This window comes from Carettochelys insculpta, chromosome 8 (assembly GCF_033958435.1).
Source record: "Carettochelys insculpta isolate YL-2023 chromosome 8, ASM3395843v1, whole genome shotgun sequence".
NCBI classification, from domain to species: Eukaryota; Metazoa; Chordata; order Testudines; family Carettochelyidae; genus Carettochelys; species Carettochelys insculpta.
This window is the reverse complement of record NC_134144.1, coordinates 48,285,176-48,306,162: the sequence shown is the minus strand read 5'-3', so window position 1 is coordinate 48,306,162 and position 20,987 is coordinate 48,285,176. Positions and strand designations below refer to the sequence as shown.

General features: G+C 41.0%; 1 protein-coding gene across 1 annotated transcript; it reads right to left on the bottom strand.

Annotated features, from left to right (window-relative positions):
• Window positions 1–3,774: 3,774 nt before the first annotated feature.
• Window positions 3,775–19,688, bottom strand: ARL5A (ARF like GTPase 5A). The gene is made up of 6 exons (XM_075000983.1): window positions 19,334–19,688; window positions 16,376–16,436; window positions 12,982–13,129; window positions 11,619–11,702; window positions 7,211–7,362; window positions 3,775–4,508 (listed from the first exon to the last, which is right to left on the bottom strand). Exons 1-6 carry the CDS (start codon window positions 19,377–19,379, stop codon window positions 4,460–4,462), a joined length of 540 nt encoding a protein of 179 aa, XP_074857084.1. The 5' UTR covers window positions 19,380–19,688; the 3' UTR covers window positions 3,775–4,459.
• Between the last annotated feature and the right edge of the window lie 1,299 nt (window positions 19,689–20,987).

The following is a 20,987-nucleotide window of genomic DNA, read 5'->3' as shown; positions in this document are numbered from 1 at the left end:
GTACCGGGAAAAAGTCCCGTGTGGCTCATGCCAACGCCATTGCATTAAACAGGCCAGAGGACAGGGCGATGGTAACTGTGCCCTGGCCGGACTTGGGGTCTGAGGGTGGGTCATCTAGCTGCAGGATTTGATAATGGAGGCAGAAGGGCACCCCTGCTCCCAAGTGGCATGGGCATCCCTAGCTCACATATAGCCCTGGTGCATCTCCTTCACCTTTGCACACACTTGTTCACGGGTGCATGTGGGGTGTCTGTGCTGTGCCAGGTCTGTGGCAATGCAGGAGTAGCTGGGGCCACTGTGGCACTTTGCACTGGGGTCCAGGACAAGGGACTCATCAGCTCATAGGCCCAGAAGGTCCTGGACTTCAGCACTGGACCAGGAAGGGGTCCTTCTGCAAACTCCCTGGGGGCGTTTCTGAGGTGGCTCCCAATGCCTCTGGGAGGGGCCAGAGCAATTCTGTCCTGCCTCTGCCATATCTGCTTCCTCTGAGGGGAGTGACTGCTGGGTGTGTGCCTGAGCACATGCAGGCACACCCCCAACTTCCTGCAAAGGGCTTCCAGGGGCCCCATGCCTTTAGAAGGTGTCTGGAAGCTTTAATCCTAGAAAGCTGCAGGCTATGGAGAGTCTGTTTCACAGTGCTGGCAGCCGGCCGCCAAGGCAGACCCACTCTGTTCACAGAACTGTCTACACAGGCTTTGAACCTGAATGAGAAGAGGTATAACTCTGCCAGTTGAAAAGTTCGCTTCTGGTCGACAAACTTGCGGCAAAGTGTCTTAGCCATGTAGATGCTTGGTGAGTTTTGTCAACATAGTGTGCCCGTGTAGACATAGCCATACCATGCAATTACACTGATATCAACAGAAGAGTAAATTTGTACAGTAGTTACCCCGTCATCTACTTCCACTGAAAAGCTTGGGTTAATACACACCTAATTTTAAAGGCAATGTAAGCAGAAGACAACCAAATACATGCTTAAATACTTCAGAAGGCATTAAACACGTATAAGAGTTTAAAATGGCTCAGGTAGTTATTAGTCCATCATACACAACAGATTCCAAACTGACCATAAACAACAGTTCAAGCAGTCGTTCTCCCACTTATTCATTCTTTGAACTGCTTTCTAAGAGAATAATCCGATCACTTGCCTTCTCTTACTAACTCTATTTCCTCAGTGTTTTCAACCAGAGCAGCATGAACTGCTGCCACAGAAGAATCTTTCATGTTAATTCAGTACAACCTGTATCTTCAAATTTTAAATCATGAATCACTCATAAAACATATGCATGCACAAAAGTTGTCTTCTAATTTACAACTAAACCCAACATCCATTTAGGTGGCACTGTTAAACTTTCTTCAAATAAAAAAAAGCACTTGCCTGCATATAACATTCTGTACAAAAGGTATGTTAATAAAAATAATCAACTGGGAAACCCCCAGAAGAACACAATTCTTTTCTAATGACTTTTTGTTGCAACATTTTTTTGCTTCTTTACAAACATTTTCTCCACATCTGTACATTGAATGTATTTTCTCACCCCAAAAATTATGACATAAAGTCACCTTTGCAATATTGCATACCTTGTTACAATATGTAGAGAATATCCTGTCTTTTTAGTTATTTTCTTTGCATACTATACTCAACTTGTAACTCCAAATGATGGTTTGATATTCACTTGAGTGGATCCTCTGAAAAACTGTTTTCCAGAGAGTTAGACAGTAGCAAAGTTAATGCCATTTTTATGTGGCCAACTGAAAGAAAAAACTCACTAAATGTTTTTATATAAGGAATACTTGCAGGGCTTGAGTCTTCTCTTGCCATGATTTCCTTACTTTCTGAATTTAAGTCATATACTTAAAATGTTACCAAGACCCATTTTCCTATACTGAAAACTCTAGAGCTGATCTGTTGAGAGCAAATTACTTCATTCTCACAAGATAAGCTTTACAGCAACAGAGCAACTAATAATTGTGGGAAAACTGAAATTTTTGGAATATGAGCACCGAAGATTCATCAAAAATAGGAAAAAGTGGGAGGGAGGGACAACACTATTTGTGTTCACACAGCTAGCTGCAGATATATAATATGATATAAACAAACTAAACAGAGTCACTGGCACACAGAACAAGAAAAAACTTAAACAGCATGAACAGAGCAAATTTTAAAAAATTATCTGAATACTGTTTTGCATTTCATATTCTGTTAAGTAGACATTTTTAATCTTCTAAAATTTAAGATCCAAAAGCGGTAGAGATTCAGGCTAAACAAACAGAGCACTTCAAACACAAAAGAAAACTTATGAAAAAAAAAAAAGCAGTCGCAGTACCCTGACAATGAACATTATGAATGTAGTTAAGTCCAGAATTTTATTTTTATTAGACTAGGAAAGCTAGAATTATTCACTTGTGTTCAAAGGATGCAAATTTTAGTTCTCGAAAACACCTGCAGATAAAACTAAGAAAGTCTTTGCATTGTTATTTTTCCGTAAAACTTTTATACATTATGCAATACACCAGTTAGTTAATAACACTGATCTCTGTGCAAGCCTTATGTAAATAAACTGCATTTTCAAAAAGGCCATAGCAATATCCCATCAGCCAATGAGCAAAAGAGATTTCATGACTACATCAGAAAGTCACTGTTGTGACAACTCAGCCATTATATACACACTTTTGAAACTGTCTTCATTATTGTCCCCATGAACTCTGTCAACATTTTAACCAACACAATGGTTACTTGTTTATCAAAACAGCACAAAAAAGAAGCCTGAATTAAACAGAAAGTGGATGTGTTTTGCAACTTCATCTTCTAAAGATGAGCTCAAACTGCCTTAAAAATGAAACCACGTTAAAATGGTCTTGTCCTTAAACTTTGTCTTGTTTTACATATTAAATAAAACACATGTACAGAATGACAGGAAATCTGTAGTTATGATTATGCACACTTATGACACCAGTAACAATTTCACACCACCCAAATGTCATTTTCATGAAGACTCAAAATCATTCACACTAGTCGTTCTCAATTGTTTGCATATTAGGGCTCCCTCCCCCCATTCCCCCCCCCCCCCCCCCAACACACACTTTCCCTCCCTCCCTCCCATTTACCAATATGGGAAAGTCAGGACAGTAATGACTTCCACAGTTCTTTGCACAGCCCCCATGAATTGTGGTCACACAGTTGGGGCCTCAGCATTACAATGCTGAAGTGTATTTAAATGCATCATTAATTCTATGAGTTGTCACGTCACACAATCAAGCATCAGCTACAGTGGAATAGTGTATACTCTTCTCTCCCTCATGTCAGTCTCTTATACACAGATACAATAGATACTTCAGTATCCTCTTCCTCTGAAAACATAATTATACAAAATAGACTGTTCTATGTATTTCTGGTGAGAATATTAAAGCATACTTTTTGGTCACATCTTCACATTAAGAAAACAGACACATTTCCCTTTTATTCATGGTGAGGATTCACCCACTAGACAGAAATCCATCACAAATGACTACACACCTGAAATATTTAACATGATGGCACAAAGCAGAGCAGAAAAAAACAGGCATTTTGGAATGGTCTTATCCAACAAATGAGGATGTTAACATTTTGGATTCTTTACCTTTGTTCATTATTAGCAGCTAAATGAAAATTTACTAACAGTATAAAAACCCACATTAAGACAGTCTTTCTTTTTGGGATCATCCTTAATTGTGAAGTATATTTTTTTTATATTTCTCTCTCTCACTCACACACACACACGAGGCATAAAAACCACGTTTTGAGAGATTTCACTTTATAAAGAAATGGTGCACCAATTATTTGGTGAAGGTTAAAGCAGTACAGAGAACAAAGAAAAGCAGTTGTGACATGTTAACAATCAACATTAATACCACTCAGTACACGGAGATTCAGTGTTATGCACTTTTTTCTTGGAACTGATTTCCGTTAACCTAAACTTAAGTTATAAATATGCATAAATATGTACAGTACACAGAGGAAAATGCTTTTGTATCTGTAGCACTTTTTAATCAATTCTTAAAATACTGGAAAGTCAATACCTATGCCACTGATTTGCTTGCTAATTTACTGGAATAATGAGGCCAACCTCTTCAATTAGAAGGATTATATTGGAATATAAAATGTACAGTTAAAAATTCCTTCTTCTCACTTCATACTCACCAATCATAGTCCTGAGTGGCTTTATCCTGAGAAGAAAGCAATCAGTTTTTAAGCCTATCTTCAGAGAAACTAATGGGAAAACAAACTAGAACCTTCATCTTCATGTGTTTTCAAAGAGAAGTGGTCTTAATATGTGTGTATGTAGAAAATAAAGTTGAAATCAGTTTATTATAAATACACCTAACCCATTAACTTTGCAGTTTACCATAGGTATATGTAAACCAAGTATCCATAGGTTCATCACTTTTGTATGCAATGCCGGAGCAAAGAGGTCATTAAAAATCATCTGATTTTAAGTCTGGACATCATCCATTCAAGTCCTTGGCACAATCTGTAAATAAAAATCAAAATATGTATTTTGCATGAAAACTAACAAATATTCTTTCCTGGTAGTTTTAGGCAGAACTGTCGCACAGTATATGATTGTGGAAGTCCTGCAACTGTAATATTCCACTCTACACAGTAGAAAAAGGTCTTCTTGTAAACCTCTAACAACCCATGCCCAGTATGTTGAGACGTCAAAGGATTAGATTTTTAAATGCTAAATTTTGGCAAACATTTACTTCACCATACATGCATAAAACTTAATGTAATTATTTTAATCAATCAAAAATTATAGATATTAACACAATTATTAATTGAACTTATATTCAATTAAAATCAATATATGTATAGAAAATATATGAAAATACATTAAGCAAAATGTTAATTGAACTTAAAGTTTAATATAAGGATATTGTCTTTGTATATTTTGGGATGTGCTATTGGTGATTTATGTTTATAGTTGCATGGCTTCTAAAAGTTTTGAACCCCAGCACCAACTGTCATTCAAAAATTACTGCCTGACCGCTCCTCTGCATAATAATTCACCACAACTTTGAATTTTTATACAATTGATAGAAAAAACCCTTAAAAATAAACATTGATATTATCACAACATTGACCTGATATGATCACAATAAAGTAGATTACTGAACCAACAAACTTTATCTGAGCTAGCCATGACTATACAATCTAGAATAGAGAGGGTCCATGTTTCACTACCATTCAGGATACTATTAAAATACTCCTAAATATCATCTAATATGAATGCACTCAACGGACAGTGTCAGATTTTAAATACTCTCTTGGATTTTAAAAAGAATTACTATCGTCACTTTGGAGAGCTGACATTAAAATTTGGATTCAAATCACCTCAATCTCTCTCAATTTTATTTTGCTTATTTCAGCAACAATACCAGGAAAATAAGGGAGCATGTGTTCTCTATCTCACAGACAGTAACACTGCATGGAATCTGGGGGACTCTTGAAGATATTATGAACATTAACTGTAATGAGTTCTGCCAGATAACGCCAAGATACCTGCAAAATTGCTATAATCTGCCAAAGATAACCTTAGTTATATGTCTATATCATCTTTGAAAACTGGGTTAGGGATATGTATGTCTGTATTACAAACTTATGCTATGCTACTGGGTGATACCCAGAAAGAGTTTAGTAGTCCACCGCCTCTCCTAGAGTGCCCATCAGCTGTTCAAATAACCCATTGAGAGAAGGCAGGGAATAAGCTTTATGACTCAGCAATGAGTGTAGGTGCATGCCTACAGACAGAACTTTAAGGCTTTCAAAGCAACGTCTGGACACCTTGTGTTTTGGGCCAAGGAAGTAGAAGTCACATGGCAAAAAGACCACACAAACTGGAGGTACTTCTCCATTTTGTCTTCATTCCCTTAGAGTCAACTTTTTATAAATGAAGTGCTGAAAAAAAGGAATGAATAACCCATCCACCAAGCTGTGGATATGTTCAACCCAGCAAACTCACCAGTACTGCCAGGAATCTGATGGACTCTGAAGTTGTTGTATGTAACTACTTGACCATTTAACACCTTGCTTCTTGGTTTTTTTCTTTATAATAAGCCTTTAGTTTTAGACACTTACGCCTGGGTTATACTTGGCCAAAAATTTGAAAGGGCCACGCTAATGGCCAAATTGGAGAATACTAATGAGGCACTGGGGCATGCTCTGAAAGGAGGAATAAGGGGATTTTGACATTTGTGGGGTCCTTTCAAAAAGGACCCCATGTAGATGATCTGCTCAGATCGAAATGCAGCATTTTCGAAGTGCTGCGGCCAGCAGCATGCTAATGAGGAGCTGAATATTCATTTCAGCGCCTCATGAGTATTCTCCGATTTGACCATTAGCATGGCCCTTTCGAAATTTTAGCCAAGTGTAGACACGACCTAAAGGATTGGCTAGCAGAGTGGTATTGTGGATAAGACTCAACTATACTGACCTGGTAAGGTGGCTGGATCTTTGGGATCAGAAGAACATTTTGTATATGAGAGCACAGTTTTAAAATAACTTCTCACTACGCTGCACCTAAGAGCTGAGTGGGAGACAGAAAATTGGAATGTACTAAAGGGAGCTGCGCAATTTCTCTTCTTTTCGTTTCTTGATAACCAAAATGGGGGATAAACAGCATAGTTTGTGACTGGATGAGAAGGTTAACTTCAATGTTACCCACCAGTGTAAGAAGTAACTGCTCTCCTGTTTTCAGCCAGCCTTGACCTTGGCATTTCCACTAAGGGCTGCCCCAGGCATCCTTAGTCATACAGATATATTTGCATTGCATTGTAACCTGCAACTCAATTGCCATTGTTGTATGCTTTAACAAAGACTAATGAGGTGAGTTACATCTTTAAAAAAAGAAAAACAAAACAAAACAAAAAAATCAAAAAAACAAAAGCACAATATAAATAACGAATAGCAGAAGACACTTATTGCCCAGTGATACTAAATCTCTGAAACAGCACTTGGTTTCTCTCAAAGGATCTGTACTTGGCTGAATTAGATACAAGTCCCTAAGAAGAATTCTTGTTTAAAAAGGTATTTTCAATTTGGCCTTGAGATTCAGGTCCCACAATGCTTATGTATGATAGGGGATATTTATCAAACAATCACCGGTGTACACCTCAAATTCCATGATATAGGTACCAAAGTTATTCAGAAATTATACATAAGAAGAGTTCTTACCCCTCACCAGTCAGAGCACAGCATGCCTGGATATGCCACTGGTGATCTTTAACTGAGGTTAGTTTCAGAAACTGGGATATTTCAGCTATCGTCATGCACTCTTTAACATCTTGCTTGTTAGCAAAAATAAGCAAACCTGCTTTCTTTAAGTCCTACAGAAGAAAATGAATAAACACAGAGGAAAAATCTGAGAGGTTTCATTATTCTTCTATTATGATTTGATAAATATTTCAAAGGCAAGTTAGCTTTCTGATTTGGAAAAGTTTTAGGATACTGAACATTCACACATTAATTTTTAACATAAGAGCCAAGACACATTCTACTCTTGGAATTTTGAAAGGTTTCAAAGTCCAGAAACAAATACTGGACTTATATTTTCAAAGCATAACTGACTTATTGCATAACTATAAATAATACAACTTATACAAATAACTAAGTATAATAGATAACCTAACCATCTCCGATTGGCAGATATTCCCGTGTCGTTTGGTTTATATTGTTTTTAACACCTCTAAAATATGTAGTGGATCCACAGTAGTCCATTCTAGGGCTTGTGAAAGAAGTGCATTCGTCTGCACGGGCATTATACACAGATTTCTATACAGCATTTTGGAATAATCCATTCACCCAGGGTCAGACGCAGGCTAAAGAGATTTGCACTAGAGTGCTAAAATAAGCAGTAGACAGTACTTTGAAGTTGGGTTCTGGCTGCTTCTTAGGCTCTCAAGACCACACCACTCCTCAGGCTTTACAGCCCAACTTTCAGCCCAGGCACACGCTGACCACATCCTAAAATAATTTTTTCCTGAATCTCCTCTTCTGGCCTTCAAACAGCTTCCCACCTTCAAATTGCCCTCCTTCCTCCCCACCCCACGAACTCAAAGCAGCACCCAACTCTCCCATAACCGTTAAGTGTTAACTACTTGTAGCAAACAAACAATCTGTTGCACCTTGTGGTTAGCTCTGACACTATGAGAACCTTTCCCAGGCCTGAAGAACTTCATGTAAGCTTGAAATCTTATCTCTCTCACCAACAAAAGGTTGACTCAATAAAAGATACTGCTTCACCTGCCTTGTTTTGTCAATATCCTGGAACCAAGAGAGCTATACCAGCACTGCAAATAGATATTAATTACGGCAGACTTTGAGTTAAAGTCAGATAGTCAATATTGGATTGATGTTCTCACAGCAATAAAAATTCTTATGATTGCAACAAGCCAACGAAGGTGACCTTGTTTAAAATCTAGTTCTCTCATTTCCCTCAAATTAGTGAAAGCAATGCAAAAGTTTCCTTAAACAGAAAATTTAACATTACACAACTCCTACATATTCCATATGCAACAGACTAGATACTTCAGAAGTTGACTGCAGCATGCAGTTTTATCATGGTATATAATTGACAAGGTCCACTCTGGACCAAGCTGCCACTGATCTTCATAACAACTGTTACGTTTAGTTCTTCTCAAAGAAGAGCTAAGGTACCTTTCTTCTGTTTTTCACGCATAACCACACAACATGCCATAAACAACTAGATGATAGATCATCTGAGTTAAATACTAAAATCTCATTTGTAGATTACAAATCAAGGTCAAAATTAAAGGGACATCTGCTTGTTTGCTCTTAAATAGTATGATCAAATATAACAGATATTCAAGTTTTTTGGATGAAATGTTTTCCCCTCACCACTCTAACAGTTTTTAAAATATTACGTTGCTGATCTTCAGCTTTGTCTATACTGTGCCACCTGATTACTTTGTATACATTTCTGTATTTCTGTGTCTCCATATTTCATCTTATTATTCCTCATTAATGCCAGTTTTACATTTAGTAAAGCCAAAACTGTAAATTAAATCAGAATTTCAAGGCATCAAACTGGAACCACTTACAAAAGAAAGCAGGCAAATGATCCTCAGTCATACTCAACCTTAAACAGCTACACATCCTCAGCAGAAATTGAGGCCACTATCTTTCATTGCGTAGTGTGAAGACAAACTGCTGCATCACTGCAGAGCCTCATGCTTCATGCAGATGCAGCTGCCAGCCTGCTACACAATGGGAAATCGTGGCTTAATACTCTTTATTAGCCTATCACACAACAGGCGAATGCTAATTAATATGAACTAGTGACTTTAACAGGTAATGCATTAATCATTTAAGTCTAAAGACATTAAAAATATCTGTCCTACATTCTCCATCGAAGAAAGGGTGCAAGAGACCATGTTGTTCCCAATATGTTCCTGAGACATGATCGCCACGTCACCCCCGAAGCAATTTTTTTCACTTTCCCCAGATGTAAATTGGGAAAGATGAAACACTAGAATTGGTAATTTTTTAAATGTTCAAACATAACCTGCTGTGTTCCCCTGTGGTTGGTGAGCATGTGTCATATAAGGATACAGAGACATGAAACAGCTTGACTAGAGGTCAAACATGACTCAGTGACAGGACTGGTATTCAGGAACCTCTAGCTCTGAGTCCCCTGCTCCTTTCTTCAGCCCACATGGACAGGTTCTTCACAGGCAGTAAGACAAGTGTTCATGCCTCCTGAGGAGCTCACATTATAAATAACTGAAAACAAAGTACGGTCATATATACCTGTCAGCTGTAGATGTAACCAGAAAAAAGTCTCTTTATAATTGTGACTAGCATCTGTGAATTATCCTATCAAAAAAGTTCAACAAAATTAAACTAAGGTAATAGTAGGCACAAATGCCAGGCTCTTTTGTGTCTACTAACTAAAACTGCAGTGTCTAATGCTTGTCGTTTGCCACATGTGGCAAAATGCAGCTCCTTAGGGACATCCACATGGACTGCCCTCTGCCCGCTCTGTGTACGCACCCCATCACTTGGTGGGACAAGCGCATGGCAATGGTGGCAGCTCCAAGCCCAGGGCCTGGCTAGGCTCCAGTGGTTCTGGTGCATCACTGGCAGTTGAGGGGTGGAGGTGGGGGAGGGAATTATTTTGAGAGGGGAGAGCTGGCTGTGGTGATCTTTTGATTTCTATTGGACACCACTGAATTAAAATATGAACTACAATATGCTCCTTGTAAAAGCATTACTCATTTATACTATAAAGCTTTCTTCTCTGGTTTCAGGAGAGGGAGACTTTTGTTCTCCTTTAGTCAATCATAACAGGAATTATTTAATTACCTTTTTAGGTTTTCAATATACACCCTCAGTCTTGTAAGCTGTTTTAGTGTTTTCTGGTAAATCTTCTTTTTACTCAATTTCAATACTCAAAATATTCTCAGTATTTTTATAAAGACTAAAATGTACTCAATTTTATTTTTTGTTTTGGCTCACAGAAGACCTCTCCTGGTTGAAGTACTGGTTTGCTTTTGGTTATATAAAACTATAAGACTAAGAGATATTTGTTGCACAAAAAGAAGCTTCAGTTAAAGAAAAACCCATGATACCATTAAAAAAAGTGTGAGGGAATAGGGAAGAAACAGAATCTTGGAAAATCTTTTCTGTTTCTGCATCCACACCTTCTTGAAGCAGCCAAGAGCCCCTGGACTGACAGAACAGCCAGACAACTGAACTCAACCAGCCAGATATATATGACATCTGGAACCCCTAAAAAGCAAGGTCTGGTGACCACATACTGGTACTTCCCAACCAACAAGCCAGAAACATTGGCTAGAGTCTTTGAATATTAATTTGATTCAACATAATGTACTGCAGTTTGTTAATGTTTTATTGTAACTTTGCCTTCATAAAAAGATTCTCTTGTACCTCCCTTTTCCAGCATCCACAGGACCTCAGTGGTCCCAAACTAGGGGATTTGCAAGTCTATTGGCAGTCACCAGCTCCCCATCACCAGGTTCCCTGGGAGGCTCCACTCCTGCCAGGAATCCACGCCCAAGCTGGGCTCCCCAGCATGAGGCTCTGTGCCCCACCCAGCCAGGCTCTCAGCCACAGGACTGCCCCTGGGGCTCAATGCCTCAGCCAAATTCTCTGGCCTGGGCTCCCAACTCCAGCAGGGCTCCATGATGGGGTGGCTGCAAGGCTCCCCTAGCCAAGCTTCCTGGCCCAGCTCCCGCTACTGGGCAGCCAGAGGGGCTCTCTGCAGTGGGGCTCCCGACCCAAGGGCTGCCCCAGGAACTCTCCAGGGAAGGCTACCTGCAGGGCTCTCTGCCACCAGCAGGGCTCCACTGCAGCTGCACAGCTGGAGCTCTCTGGTCCAGCAACATCCACAGTCCTACTGTACCAGGGATGTTGCCAGACGAGAGTTTTAACTCTAGTAGGGAAACAAGAGAGGGGGGAAAAAAAGGAAGAGTCAAATGTTTTTTGGAAATTAATTTACATATAGCCAAGCATGCAAGTTAAACAATACATACGCATGTTATTTATTTGCAAAAAAGAAAGTTCTAAATATTCACCAAAAATGTAAAGAGACACTACTCACCTCATGTGCTAACATTTTATAAAGTTCTTCTTTAGTTACAGAAATTCTCTCTCTGTCTGTACTGTCCACAACAACAATGACAAACTATCAAATGTAAAAACAGATCAGTAAATAAATACACAGTATGCATATGCAAAACATGTTTTTTAAACGCACACCCTAGGTCACAGCAGTGTTAAACTTGCTCCCTCATATGCATATTACAGTTCTGCCCAGAAACCAATGGTTTGTTGATAATTCTAGTACTAAAATATTTGCAGTTTATGTTTAAGATTTTACACAAATGAATTTGGAACACAAAATTCCTGATTATTTTAAGTCCTCTTTAAGACACCTTCTGCTACCTTTACCATTATGGCTTCGGATTGCACTTCTTACCCACTTTAACAATTGTTTCTGATGTTTTTGTAGGCATTTAGGTGAAATCCTGGCCCCAACAAGGTCAGGATTTCATTCTTAAATAAATTACAAGTTTAGGAAAAGCATTTCAGTGGCACAGGAGTCCAATTACCATTGACTTTAATATATATTTTACAAAAAGAACAATACACTAATTTACAGTATTCTTTCCCCTACCTTCACTGATATTTTTTCTATTAAAAACATGCAGTGAAAGAACAGCGATTATTTGAAAAGGGAAAACTGGGTAGCCTGCACTATGGTCAAACACATACCCTCCCTAACCCTTATGTAAAGTAAAGGCATGCAGTAGGAAGAGAGGACCCCTAGACTTACATACACATCTGAATCACCTGAGAATGTACAAACAGCTACAGTTTTTATGATTAAATACTTTTTCAGAAGTTACATTTCTACATTATTTGGTCCGAGGCCAGAGTACAGACAGTTTAGTACTGAAGACAAACAGGCTGAGAGGAATGGACAATCTTGACAATGCAGCAAAACTACAAAGGTTTCTGATATCATTAATTATGTATTGGTGATGCACTAATACTGGTGATATACATGTTGAAAGAGTTCAGTGGAGTTTTTGTGCCTAAGGTTGTCTCTGAAATCAGGAAGAGGATTTTCACATATCTATCAATCATTTTTTTTTTAATTTTAAAAAAAGGGTACCTTACTGGAAAAGTTCTTACTTTTTTGATGGTTAAAGTCTGGATTTTGCTAATTATATTGTTTTGTTACCCAACTTATGGGATATATAGATGTGAACTGTAACAGCCTGCTAAGGAGCTGACAAATTGAAATACAAGCACCCAGAAGGTCTACAAGAGTTACAATAATAGCTGAAATGAGGTAAGATAAAAATTTTAGTTAACTAAACTCTCTTTTGGATTATTCATAAAGATGTTATTTTAATTCCCTAGAAGAGCATATGTTCCAATAGGGAGTAAACTCTTACCTCTGTATTTGCATAATAAGTATTCCATGAAGATCGAAGAGACTCTTGCCCTCCAATATCCCACATTAGAAATCGTGTATTATTAACAACTATCTCTTCTACGTTGCTGCCTATTGTTGGAGAGGTATGCACTACTTCATTCATAGAACTACAAAAGGAAAAGAATGATTGATCAACAACTCCATAGGCACTATTGACAAAATTCAGCTTTATTTGAAGATGCAAGGTCATGCATATTAGACCACAGAATTGGGCCATTTTTTTAAAAACTAAAATTGACAGTTGTCTCAGACTGAAGAGCTCATTTGCAGAATTGCAGTATGCATTCCTCAGTGCAACAGAAGGTGTGGGATGAAGAAAAGAAATAGCAGATGAATAATTTACTGCTTGACTTCCAGAGAACAAACCTGCACTATCTGTAACCAAATCAAACCATAAAGCTGAGAGCGCACATCTTTTCAACTCTGTTTTAAAGAGCTTCAACTGGTTGAATATTGGGGCAAGGGGAAGTCCCTCTCTTTTTCTCCTCCCTCTCCCTCATGTAACTTGATACACTGTGGCTCAATCTGGGAGAGAGCTATTATTCTTCTCCAACTCCAAAATAAAAAGAATGTGGCTATGCCATTTGATAACCACGAAATAACAACAAGACAACCCCATCCCAACGTACTACATCAGTTCTTCTCTCTCTGCCTAATCCACCTCCGTACATCAAAAAACACTTAAAAAAAAAATTCAACAATGATCTGTTTTCAGTGGAAATCAACTGCTTTGCCTTTTGAGGTAACAAAAATACTTAAACACACTTTTTTAAATATACTCAGCATATCAACTGATGGCCTTTGTTGCCAAGACAACCAAAGTAACATTAGAAATAGTATCCAAGAGTATGCCCACTGCAAGATATAAAGTAAAAAATGTATGGCAGTACTGCCCAAACAAAAAGTGTTCTCAAGGGAAAGGAAGCATTTTCAAGAACTTGCTTACGATTTCTATTGTTTCCAAAGCTGACCAGTAGACTTGACAAAAATAATTAGACTGTCTAAAGTTTTCCAATTTCTTCCAAGTCTTTGGTTGCACTGGCAGGGATTTGAATCTTGAAATACTGTTAAAACATTATCACCATAGCCACATTAGCCCCTCTTTTTGTGGCACTTTGGAATATGTTAATGAGGCACCTCCATGAATATGCAAAGCCTTATTAGCATAACAGCCACACACATTTCGAAACTGCTGGTTTTGAAATGCACGTTGCCTGTGTAGCTGGGAGCCTTTCAAAATGACCCTCTGATTTCGAAAGCACCTTCTTCCCACCTGGTTTTGGGAAGAAGGGGCTTTCGAATGGGGGGGTGTCATTTTGAAAGGCCCCCCCCCAGCCACCGGGGTGGCACACATTTCGAAACCAGCAGTTTTGAAGCACGTGCGGCCGCCATTATGCTAATGATGTGTGGCTACGGCAATAATGTTTTAACAGTGTTTCAAGATTCAAATCCCTGTCAGTGCAACCAAAGACTTGGAAGAAATTGAAAAATTTAGACAGGAGGGTTTCTTTTCCAGAATATTAGACTGTTCCTGCCCCTCTCCACTACTGCTGGATTCTCTTTATATAGGCTGTTACTGGGAAATCAAAACCAGATGGGAAGAAGGGGCCTTTGAAATCAGGGGGTCATTTTGAAAGGCCCCCAGCTACATGGGCAGCGTGCGTAACAAAACCAGCCATTTCGAAGCACGTGCAGCTGTTATTATGCTCATGAGGTGCCACATATTTATGAACATGCAATGTCTCATTAGCATATTCTGAAGTGCCACCTTACCATAGCCCTTCCGAAAGGAGGGGCTAGCGTGGCCATGGCCTATATGAAGAGGAGTGGAGAGCAACAGGAACAGTCTAGTATTCTGGAAAAGAATCCCTCCTACCCAACAATAAATGATCGCGTTATAACATGCATGTGTTAGGAAGATGGATTAAGGGCAGAGTCAGAAAAGAAGGATTACAATGCGACAAAGCAAAACGTAGAAGGCAATAATGAGAATGAAAGAACAAGACAACTTTGATTGAATTCCATATCTGAAACTCAGTTTTAACAGAGAATACTGAAGTCATAAATAAAAATCTCTTTACCTGTGTGACAAATTACACACATTTTTAGAATTAGAGAAGTTGATTCTTACTTTTCATAGCTTACAGGTTTTTACAGTTTTTTTCCAGCAAGAACGATAATAACTGAGTCTGTTTCATTTTCTGGTTTCAATTGTGCTAATGAATATATGCTTAAGTTGCAAATATTACATGGATTTGCGTCTCAATCAAAACATTGGAAGAGTTGTATCTATTTTGAACAAAATCCAAAACATAACTTTTTGATGTAACCCTAGATAAAAATAAGCTATAGCTATGGTTACACTAAAGAGATCTGTAAACAGAAGTCACCGTTGGAAGAGTTCTCCCGACAAAACTTTTGTTGACAGAGTATGGCCACACACAAAAGCCAATCAGAAGAGTACTGGGCTCTGTCAACAGAGCAGCCAGACTGCCCAGCTGCTCTCTCAACAAAACAGGTACCCAGAAGCAGAGAAGGCTGCCCATTGTTCTGGATGCCCTGCTTGTTGACAGAAGTCCCGCAAGGGCATTTACACAGCTGTGTTGTTGACAGACATCTGTCAGACAAAGGTGTTATGCCTTATGGCTTTCAGGCATAAGACTGTCAGTGAATGTGCTGGGTTTTATCGACTCACTGTCAACAAAACCCATTTTATGTGTAAACGCACTGGGAGTTTTGCTGGCAAAACTCGCTAGTGTAACCATAGCCTCCACAGAAAGTTCTTCGTTTTGAGTCAGAAGTGTTGTCAAAATACTGAAGTACTTACTCTAAACAAATACAGGTCTGCCTTTTTAAAAAGCAAAACAAAAAACCCTGTAACATGGACTTGTTGACAAATCCAACTCTAATCTTCAACACAAACCAGCTTTTACTATCTTTCTCAGGACCCCATTCCTGGCTGGATTTTAAGCACTAGAGCATACCTACATTTGTGCATACTGGCAGTGTATCCCGTCTGCTGACCCCATAGTGGTTACAATTTATAAATGTCATTTGAATTCAGAATTCTGACCAGCAAATAGTCATACCTTGTTATGGTTCACTGGCATTTATAAGTAACTCCAAACCCTACTGATGGTTCAGAATCAGATGCCTACTGACTATTTAAACCAGAGGATTTCCCAGTATCATTTTTAATGTATGGAACAGTCTCCATCTATATTCAGTGCAACTGTTTTCAAACTGATATGAGGAAACAAAGGGAGTTAATGAAAAGTCAGAGTAAGTGCACCATGGATTTCTCAAAAAATACATCAGTATTTTTTGACAGTGAGTTCATAGTATGTACTTACAACTGGTAAAGAATGGTTGTTTTTCCTGCATTATCCAGACCAACAATGATTACTTTGTGCTCTGAAATAAAAATGTTACTGGTAAGTCACAGTTACCACTGTAGATATTAACACTTCAGTACTTTTCATCAAACAGTTCATATTGGTACTCATTTCATTTTTTTTTAAAAAAGCACCAAAGTAAGTTGTGAACACAGATATCAAGCTCAGAGGGACTGCAAGAACTTTGGAGGATAAGATTAAAATGCAAAATAATCTAGACAAACTGGAGAAATGGTTTGAAGTAAATAGATGAAATTCAACAAGGACTAATGCAAAGTACTCAATTTAGAAAGGATCAGTTGTACACATAAAAAATGGGAAATGACTCCACAGGAAGGAGTACTGAAGAAAGAGATCTGAGGGTCATAGTGGACCAAAATTAGACAGGGGTCAACAATGTGACATTGTTCCAAAAACTTGAGCATCTTTCTCATCATTCTCTGATGTACAAGCAGGAGTTTCTTAACCAAGACATGACAAGCAATTCTTCTGCTCTACTCTGCACTGATTAAGCCTCAAATGGAATATTGTGTCTTGTTCTGGAAGAAACATTTCAGGAAAGATATGGACTAATTTGAGAAAGTCCAGAGGAGAGCAACAAAAACAATCAAAGATCTAGAAAACATGACCTCTTAGGCAAAACTTAAAATACTGGGTATGTTCAGTCTGGAAAAGAGAAGATTGAGAGAGGACATGAATACTGTTTTCAAGCACATAAAAGACGGTTACAAGAAAAAGGGAGAAATATCGTCCTCCTTAACCTCGGAGTACAAGACAAAAAGCAGTGGACTTAAATTGCAGCAAAGGACGTTTAGGCTGGACATGAGGAAAACTTCCTAACTGCAAGGTTAGTTAAGCACTGAAATATATTGCCTAGAGAGACTGTGGAATCTCCATCACTGGAAGTTTTTAAGAGCAGGATTGACAAACTTGTCAGGGACAGTCTAAATCATGGGTGTCCTACCTTTTGGCTTGCCTGGGCCGCACTGAGTGAAGAGGAATTGTCTTGGGCCGCATATAAAATATATAATATAGTTAATGTATATAAATCACATAATAATGTTAAAAGTTTATGATCTTGTGGGGCCGCATTACTAGCTGTCCAGGGCCGCATGAGGCCCGCAGGCTGGACACGCCTGGTCTAAATAATGTTTAGGCCTGCCATGAGTGCCAGGAACCGGAACTCTTGAGATCCCTTCCTATGCCTTGTCATGCCATGAGAGCAGGAACTGGACCTCCTGACACCCCTCCAGTCCTACGATTCTATAGTTCAGGTCACCCATCACTGCTTTTGCAGCCTTCCCTCTGTTTTTTGTACATTTAGGGGTTGAGTCTTTTCTAAACTAGACTGTCTTTCAGGTACGCACTGTCTTACTACATACACACATTTGTACAGCATACAGCACAACTGGATCTTGATTGTTTTTGGAAGTGGGGACGTCTTATCCAGAAATTAATCCTAAAACCAAATGCCGGCTTGACCAATTATTTATATTTATTCAACACCTCTTATTGCCTATTCATCATAACATAACTTGAACAAGCAGTGTTGTTGGGAGATACTCACCTGAGGCTAAAATACACAACTTTTTTCAGTTTGACTGACTTCCAAGCAAATGCACATTTGAGTAATGGCTCATCAATGTGTGCAAAGGTATTATGTTGCCCAAGTGATCTACACATTTACTAAAATTCAAGTCATTGAAGTATAGCCAAATATCAGCCACTGCAGTAATTCCTCTCATTTCAGCTGCATGTGCTCCGTTACAGGGCATAGAATTAGTGTCTTTTTGTTTTATTCCACATTAGGTGGCTTCTGAAAACAGAGGGTATAAATTCAAGTTTGACTAACTTTGCACAACTGCACAATACTGCAAAAGTTGCTGATTACCTGACCGCCCTGTAAGTAGGTAGCTCTGTTCCAGGTGTGATGTTGCCAGCATACTGAATCCTGAATCCTGCAAATTCGATGACATCTGCATCCTAATTTTGCAGATACAGATGTGGATATGGATACAAAAATTTGTATCTACACATGGTTCTATGCCTCAGACCAAAGATCCATGTCCCTAACTATTCTGTCTTCTGATAGTGGCCAATGTCAGGTACCAGAGAGAGAATGAACAGGAACAGGTGATCACAGATTAGACAAAAGGGAACAGTGCAAAAGAGGAACATGGCAGAAGTAGCCACATTTGTCTTGAACTAAGCCAAGGAATCTAATCTACTGATGGAAGGCAACATTACACCAGAAGAAGCTGCAGTGGAGTCATACTTAAATAATTCATCTCTTGGTCTTCAAGCCTGCCGTGATCTTCACAGGGCATTTCCTAGAGCATAAAGCCCAACTCGGGTTTGTAGCCTTACTCAGGCCAGATTCTCTGCCACCCGGTACAGAGAAGGAAGAGGACGAGCTGTCAGAGAAGACTGGAGACCCAGGAAGTGAAGGATGACCCGCCTCTCGCCCTCGGGGGAATGAACAACAAAGCCCTGGGCAGAAGAAGAACGCGGTATATGCAGCAAGAGCCAAACCGCAGAGCCCCAGCGCTGCTTTCAGAAACTTTGGGCTCCTCTGGGACTGGCAGCGCCCGCCCCGCTGCCCCCGCACGGCTGGAAGACCGGGGAGCCAACGGCTCATGCTCGAGGCCGGGCGGCGCGCCCCCGAGAAGCGCGGCTCGGGGCTGCCCAGCCCGCTCCCTCAGACGCGGCGCTGGCGGTGCCTGCAGGCGGGAGAAGGAGCGCCGGGCTCCCGGGAGCACTTGGCCGGCGGGCAGCAGACGTGACACAAGACCCCAGTGCGCCCGAGCCCAGAGCCAGCCTGCCGCGATCCCTGCGGCCGGCACCGCCCCACAGGACCCCCGGCCCCCGCCGCAGCCAGCAGCCTCCTGTCCTCAAGGCCCCGCGCGAGCCCCTCACCCTGGTGGTTAAACAGCCTCCAGATCTTGGTGAAGAGGATTCCCATCCTCGGGCGGCCCCGGCCCCGCGGCAGCTCCCGTCTCCTCTGGGCGCCGCGGCTGCTGTCCCTGCTGGGCCCAGGGCGGCTCAGTGCCGGGCCCTGCCCCGCGCTACCCGAGGATGTGGCAGGCGGAGGCCGCGCCGGGCCCGCTGGGGCTGCGCACTCCTGGCCCTGCAGCTCCCGCTCACGGACATCGCCGCTGGCCCGGCTCCCTTTTCCGCTTCGCTTTCCCAGCCGCCACTCGCGGGGGGTGGGGGGGACAACACAAGTAGTGGCCTCTCCCGGCCGCCGTCCAGCCGAGTGAACGGCCGAGGGGCGTGACGCTGTGGAAGGGATTCATTTGCATGCCACGGCCCGGCCCCTGGGAGGCTCTGCAAAGGGGAAGAGCCGCTCACGTGACTCATCTGAGCTTAGCGGCCCTAGGACCAATCGTGCGCGCTCTGCCGCCGGACAGCCTTGGTGGGAAGCAGTGCGCGTGCGTGTGGGAGCTCCTGGAGGGGGGTGCTAAAGGGCAATACAGGGACAGCCCCTCGCTGGCCCCACAGCCGACCCCCGCGACCTCGCCACTCAGCCAGTGTTCTGCCGTCCGGCGGCTGTGAACGATCCTCTGCAGCCGCTAGAGCCGCCCCCTGCCAGTGATTGTAACTGCTCGTCCCTCCCCTGCCAACCGCCGTAACTGCTCTTTGCTCCCCTGCCACCGCCGTAACTGCCCCTCGCTATCTTGCCAACCGCCCCCTGCCAACCGCCGTAACCGCCCTTCGCTCCCCTGCCTACCGCTCCAATTGCTCGTCCCTCCCCTGCCAGCCGCCCCCACCCGTCACTGTTAAAACCCCTGACAACCACTGCTGCAGGCGCCCCTTCCTCCCTGCCACCCGACTGCCAAGACCACTGTCATCAGTGCCCCTTGTCCCAGCTACCACCCGTCAGGGGCATAGGGCAGGGAGCCACTCCGACTGAGTGATTTTGAAACCATTCTAACTGAGGTGTTAATGTCCTGTCTGCAACTCTTGATTAAATCCCGGCTCCAAGCTTTGCGGTGTTTTTCCCTAAAGCTCAAAGGTTCCAGCTGGCACGGTGGGGTTGACCCCTGAAAGTTTATGCCCTAATAAATCCATTTGTCTCCAACATGCTGCTGGACTTCTTATTGTTTTTGCAGCTGCAGACTAACCTGACTAGCTTTGAGACTTTTTCTGGAACCAGGTACTTATATGAGGCTTGCAGTTTCCATTTTAAAGAAAATAAGTTTTCTGGCCCTGATGTTTTTGGAAAGAATCTTAAAAATACGAACCCTAAGGGCTCAAAAAAACACATAAGACATAATAAAAAGGATGCCAAATGTACCAGCTTTAAAATGTCATGATTTTAAAGCTAAACTGAAGCTATTTAGGGGGCCTTACTAACAATTTTGGGATGTGTGGGGTTGCCAGTAGTAAACCTGGTTTTTTTGCTCTCAGTTATCTAAGGGTAAAATTCTAAGGGCCAGACTCCTACAAGTGTAGGGAAAGAAATTAACCCCCACTTGCTGCACTTATATGCTCCTAAAGTAATTTCAACATTTCTAAGTATGGCTCTCAGGAATCTGCATAGATCTTTTGCACAGATATCTCAAGTAGT